Source organism: Tigriopus californicus, chromosome 1 (genome assembly GCF_007210705.1).
Source record: "Tigriopus californicus strain San Diego chromosome 1, Tcal_SD_v2.1, whole genome shotgun sequence".
Classification (NCBI taxonomy): domain Eukaryota; kingdom Metazoa; phylum Arthropoda; class Copepoda; order Harpacticoida; family Harpacticidae; genus Tigriopus; species Tigriopus californicus.
Genome location: NC_081440.1, coordinates 10,378,009 through 10,384,174, shown reverse-complemented (window position 1 = coordinate 10,384,174; position 6,166 = coordinate 10,378,009). Strand labels below are relative to the sequence as shown.

Below are 6,166 nucleotides of genomic sequence, written 5' to 3'. Positions count from 1 at the left end.
CTAGATCTTTTGAGGAAAAAACATGTTGGTCAGGGAGGCAGATTGAGTGTAATAGCTCGCAGTATTTGTACTGTTAATCCATATATTGAAAATTTTCAAGGGATTGCAACTCTTCCGGCTAAAATTTGCGTAGCATTTTAAAGGAGGTGTTTGAATTATTGGATATTTGCGGGAAAGCAAGCACATGATGTGCTTACGTGGGCTTGAATTGTGAACAGAAAAAGTGTACTCAATATTGATATATTAATTGCTTTTTTTCGTTAATGTGCGTTTTGAGAGCACCTTCAAGCCTTCGAGAATCCAGGCTAGTTTGAACAATGAAGTCCACATCTCTTCTCTTTCGGGCTCCTTCATTGTTTAATTTGCTTCCCTCTGATATTCGTAGGGAATACGTAGGCCTTGTTGATCCGATAGCATCTTTCAAGTCAGACTTGGACAAATTTTTAGATAGCATACCAGATCAACCCTACATTCAAGGACTAGCTCGGTCTGCCAACTCAAATTCGTTGGTAGACCAAATATCATATAAAAATTGAAAGGTAATAAATAGACGAATTATAACCTTTCATTTTAATAGTACTGGGGATTACATTCCCTGTAGCGGTTAGAAAAGCCCGTGAAAAACCAAACCAAACAAAAAAATAATTATCGAACGATTTCCTAAGATGGCGAACAATTTTGTCAATGAAAATTTTGAAGCACTTGATGTGCTTAAATAATGGTAGTTCTTGCCACGATTGTGGCGCAGCCTGACTAGCTCACACAACTGAAATATGATCAGGTACTTTACACGTCTCTATTCCCATTCAAACAATCTATTTGGCATTTTCATAAATTGGTTTATGCACTGGTCACTAACATTTTGTGAAATGTTAAAAACAATTTAAAGATTGTCACGCTTTCTTGTGTCTATTCAACGTCATTGCCCAACTTAAGTGTGAAATCCGCCAAAATTAATCAAATGTGGACCCCAAGCCAGGGTGCCAGGTAGCATTTTTTTGATATTTGAAAATCAGCATTATTTCAAGGTTGCTAGTATTGGATTTCTTCATTAGCATTGGCCTGGTTTTAGCATTAAATTAGCATTATTTGCATGGTCCAAGGATTGTGAATCTTCTGTAGCAATTTAGCATTTTCCTATCATCATTTCACGGAAAAGGGAAAAAAAAGGAAAAAAAACATCACTTAAATGCATTTGCCATTTCATGAAATTGATACGCTGTAGCCACAAAAGGATTTCCTTGAAATGGTTACTTTACATTAACCAAGCAAAATGGTTCGTTCTGGTTCCTTCTCAATCTAAAGCCAAATTTAGCCAAATTTCTATTTTTACCCAGACTTTTGGCACATAACAAGATTGTTCAACTTTGGGTTGGCGAACACAAATCAAGAAATTGATTGAAGTGGTCAGTGTGGGTAAACGGATCAAGTTGCAATCTTCAATTAAATGTAACTATTGGTTAGTGTCTTTGCATTCCTAAAGAAAATGATAATATTGGTTAACTTCATTGCATCCTGAATAGTATTTCCCCACACACACTTGAGGTAAACCAAATCACAAGTTCCAAAAATAGTATATATTGCATTTTGCAAGGAATTGGAGAGTTGCATGCTCATGTTATGTCTACTTTTTGTTGAAGTCTTACCGCTACACCTGACCCACCAAAGATGGGAGACCACAGTCCGGGGGCACTGAGGAGAAGGTGGATGAGATGAGATTGGATGCGGCGATCAACTACATCTTCAACCAAGCTCGTCAAGAAGCAAACCATATTCAAATCCACGACCGGGAGGCACATGAAGGAAGGTTCCTGAACTCAAGAGCCTGCACAAGTTAAAGGTTAGACTTTGGCTCAAGAAGTGTCTGAGTAGTTAAGGCGGACCCTGTATTCTGGGTTCTTGCTGTCTACTAAGCTTCGGCATTGAAACATACTTTCAGGACACACTAATAGTTGTCGAAAGATAGATTTAATTTATATGAAATATCAGTACGAGAAGTATCCATTCATTACAAGGCGTCTCGGTAAAGTGCTCCTCAAGTATTTGTGTAAATTTCGGAACTTTACATAGTGGAGTGAACATACAGTAAGCTGCTGACTAAACTTCGGCATCCGCATTCAGAGACAGCAATGCCACAGTTGAGAGAACGCCCCCTTCAGGGACCTCGATAAAGAAGACAGATTCCTTACGTAAGGCTTAGCACGAAATTCTAAAAACATGGACTGCAAACGAGCTTCCCGCCAAATCGGCCTGCTCTTGAGGTTTGAGATTTGAATTTAAGCAAGACATCTTTCGTTATTTTGAATGTAGGGTTTGTCTGAATTGGTGCAAAAGATATTGATAACTTGATTTGTTCGAAGGAGAAACACTGGTTCTTGAGTTTTTTCGGTTTCATTGTTTCACCCTCGCTTTGCCCTTGGCACTAGCATCGAGATGACGCATCTTTCCTTTCAGAATCTTTAGCTCAGACTTACTTTGACCAAATGCAATAGAATACATTTTCTTGCCACAGCATATCGACCGGCTCTCATTACAATTATCTATTTTTATTGTTCGTTATTCTAATTTCAGCGGAAATATTCAGCCACTCTACATCAACATTGGATGCAATAGAAAGACTAACCATCCACCCACCATTCATTTTTTCACTTATTGTTTTACTTTTTCCTCGCTTACTAATGTATTTCCCCTTCCTAAGGTACACTCCCTGACTTCTTACAGAGATTACAGATGTTTAGGTTTTTTTAGGAGTTCTCTAAGAATCGCCAATTCAGTTTTACAGCACTCAAGATGAAATCAAGAGAGTGTTATAATCACTGGCCAATTTCTTCAAGTTCGGCTTCTGGACTTCAAGCCGTCTGCGAAGAGTTGAATATCTTCGTTCAAGTTATAACACTTAAGTTGTAAACTAAATGTTTTCATCTAATATTTCGATCGTGGGTTAACAAAGCAATACAACTGAAGTGCATTTCCCAACAAAATCATTTCTAGCTTTATGTACAGATGGCGCTGTCAACATGCCATTTTCCAAAGTACTGCCCGTTAATAACGGAGATATTTCAGGTGGCGACATCTATCTCGATTGGTATCAGCCGTTGTCCAATATGTTTTTACCGAACTCATCCAAAATATGGTTGGTGTATCCTTAACGCTTATGGATACATGACCAGGATGAAATTTTTACATTCCATTTCCACTAAGAGTTTTCAAAACCTGAATGAAAATTACCTGAGTAAGTTAACTTAGTTCATGAACGGTTAACGATTTTTTCCCATATAGGAGTAACACCGACGATTTCTCCCTTGCATTGTCTCCCTTGGTTTTCTTTTCAACATACCCCATTTTCAGGAACCAAACACCAACAAAGAAACAACCAAATTCAGACAATCAAATCTGCAAAATGATAAAGCAAAGCCGTACAAATATTTTTTCATTCAACTGTGGAATAAAGTCGGGAAATTTGATCTTGGAAATAAGCCTATATGATAGCGAAAAGGCAAAATGGGGGCATCCAAACATGTTTCACACACAGACCACACGCCTCTCTAAATTCGCACATAAAGGTTCGTCATTCCTTTACTGCATCCTTTGCTATTCCGGTTTTTCGCTGGCCACATCAATAAGCCGTTCGGTTTGATAAAAATACATGATTGCAAGCCTCTCCGTATGTCCCCAAGTGATATAAGACCCCGGACAGTTCAATCATCTACATTTATTTTGTGCTGCAGTCCATTTGAAAACGTCAAAGGCATCGTTATTGTCGGATCAAAGATAAAACATGAACGCCATTGAGAATATTGGTCCGCAATGCTACCATTTGGGCGAAGGTCCCCATTGGTGTCAACGTCGACAATTGCTCTTCTCCGTGGACATCCCGGGCACAGCGGTCTGTTGTTATGATCCATCAAAGAAGAGCATGACCAAGTTAAAGGTACAGTGTATGCCTACTTGATTCTCTGACCTTGCATGTACATACAGTACCTACTCGCACACATAAGAGTGATTCCTCGTAAATATCAATCATTCAGTTTGGTGAATTGTCTCGTTCGTTCATAGATTCCAGGGGAGTCAATCAGTCTGATTGTACCCATTGAAGGGCAAGATGATGAGTTCGTCATCTCTCGAGGAAGAACTCTCTCGATCTTGAAATGGACTCCGGGGAGTGACGACTACCAAATTATCCGAGATCTTCACGAGGTGGACGCATCCCAGCCGAAAAATCGCTTGAATGATGGTAAATGCGATGCAAAGGGCCGCCTTTGGGCAGGCACCATGGGCCCACAGATTGAAGGTCGTCCGGGATATGTGGGTGCCCTGGAAGCAACGTTGTACATGATTGATGCCAAAGGCTGTCATGTAAAGCTCACGGACGTAGAATTGTCCAATGGATTGGGCTGGTCCGAGGATAATAAAACGATGTACTTTGTGGATTCACCCAAGAGAAGTGTGGATGCTTTCGATTTCGATCTGGAAACGGGCGACATCACCAATCGTCGAGTGTTTTACCACTTGGATACGGATGACATTCCAGGAGTGCCTGACGGATTGACCGTGGATGCCCGAGACAACATCTGGCTGGCCGCATTTTCTGCGGGACGGGTAAGCTCCACTGGTTTTGTTTTGTGATGTTGCAATGCAGAAACTGTACCATAGGAAGGGGAAATACATAGGCAAACGAGGAAAATGTCAAAAATAAGTTGAACAATGCAAGAATGAATAGTGGGTGGGTGGTTGGTCATTCTGTTGCCTCCAATATTGATGCTGAAACACTGATTTTTTCCGCTTAAATTTGAATACCACCACAACATAGTACATTTGGCAAGGGGTTAGAGGATTGCATGCCCTTTTATGGTCTATTTTGTTTGTGGAAGTTTTATGAAGGGAAAGGTGAGCTTTTCCTAAAAATGCTCGAATATGATAGAAAATATCTCAAGGGCAGGCTTCGCTTATCTGTTATGCTTCAGGTTCTGGAAATCGACTCAAAGACAGGTAAACTTATATCTCAAGTGGAGGTTCCCTCAAATCTTACAACATCAGTGACTTTTGGTGGGAAATCCTTGGACGAGCTCTTTGTGACGACAGGAAGAGACTTGGGCGATGAGAAATTACGAGGCCCCGTGGATGGATCACTATTTGTCCTCCACTCCGTCAAGGTTCAAGGTCGTCCCGCTATGGATTTCGTCAAACCATGAACAATGATCCGGAGTCAGCCATATGTGCATGAACATTAGAGTGAAAGTTCATAGCCGAAATATAATCTAAATCTAGACTAGGAAGGACTGACTGCTTATTAAGCAAGCGAATCGTGCTTTAAGGCCCACTCGTAACTAAAGGTGGACATCGTAGCTCCATTTCGCAATAACATCTGAAAAGGCCACTTCTGCGTCAACTTTTGCGACCTTCCCATCCTTCTCATCATCCTCATCTCTTCGTATTTCAGCGAAATACAAACGTCGTTCAGGGTTAGGTACATGAGTGGCTTGATGGTTGGGACTAGATCTCTAGTTGGGACTGGGCTGCTGAGTGACATTGCAGACCACATCATCAAAGGCAAAGTAGATGATGAGGAAGAAGAAGGAGATCTAAACACAGATTAGACAACTCGCTTCCCCCATTCTCGTCAGAGACGAGATGATGTCAAAGAGATCTGAAAAGACAGTTAAAAGAGATCCACACGACAAGAAGCCCCCCTCAAATACGCGAAGATACCTTGTAACCCGGGCGTTGCCATAAATAATGCTCTTTAGTGTTCTCAATCATCTCAGCCATTCTTTACGAAACAAAAAAAATGTGGAGCAAAGGCTGTGGTCGCTTTTCGTGTCGAATTCCTAACTTTCGTCGCCTCTTGAACGCTGGATGGGAAGAACAAACTCGAACCTCGTCAAAAGAGGATTTCAAAAGCTTAGAAGCTCGTATTCGAAACGCCTCAGGGCTTGTAAGTAGGCACTAGCTGCACATACTGGTAGGATGATGTAATAGCGATGAGCTTGGCAATAACACTTCGACAGACATATCATATTAAAAAAGGACTCGCCTGCTTTGTTTGTGTCCATATGCCTGCCAAACAACGATCTGGCTCTCATTTTAGAGATCCCCTCTATCGTACCTAGGCAAGATGTAAGAGAGACTGTCGCTTGGAACGTACTTCACAAGGAGAAGCCTGCTA

At 41.0% G+C, this 6,166-nt stretch overlaps 1 protein-coding gene across 1 annotated transcript; it reads left to right on the top strand.

Moving 5' to 3' along the window:
- The first annotated feature begins 3,657 nt into the window (after positions 1–3,657).
- On the top strand, positions 3,658–5,269 carry LOC131887127 (regucalcin-like). The gene is made up of 3 exons (XM_059235658.1): positions 3,658–3,931; positions 4,057–4,599; positions 4,965–5,269. Exons 1-3 carry the CDS (start codon positions 3,779–3,781, stop codon positions 5,190–5,192), a joined length of 924 nt encoding a protein of 307 aa, XP_059091641.1. The 5' UTR covers positions 3,658–3,778; the 3' UTR covers positions 5,193–5,269.
- Positions 5,270–6,166: the final 897 nt, after the last annotated feature.

Coding starts and splice junctions, on each gene's coding strand:
- LOC131887127 (XM_059235658.1), top strand. CDS start 3,779: ATGAACGCCATTGAGAATATTGGTCCGCAATGCTACCATTTGGGCGAA. Junction 3,932..4,056: donor AGAGCATGACCAAGTTAAAG/GTACAGTGTATG, acceptor GTTCGTTCATAG/ATTCCAGGGGAGTCAATCAG. Junction 4,600..4,964: donor CCGCATTTTCTGCGGGACGG/GTAAGCTCCACT, acceptor GTTATGCTTCAG/GTTCTGGAAATCGACTCAAA.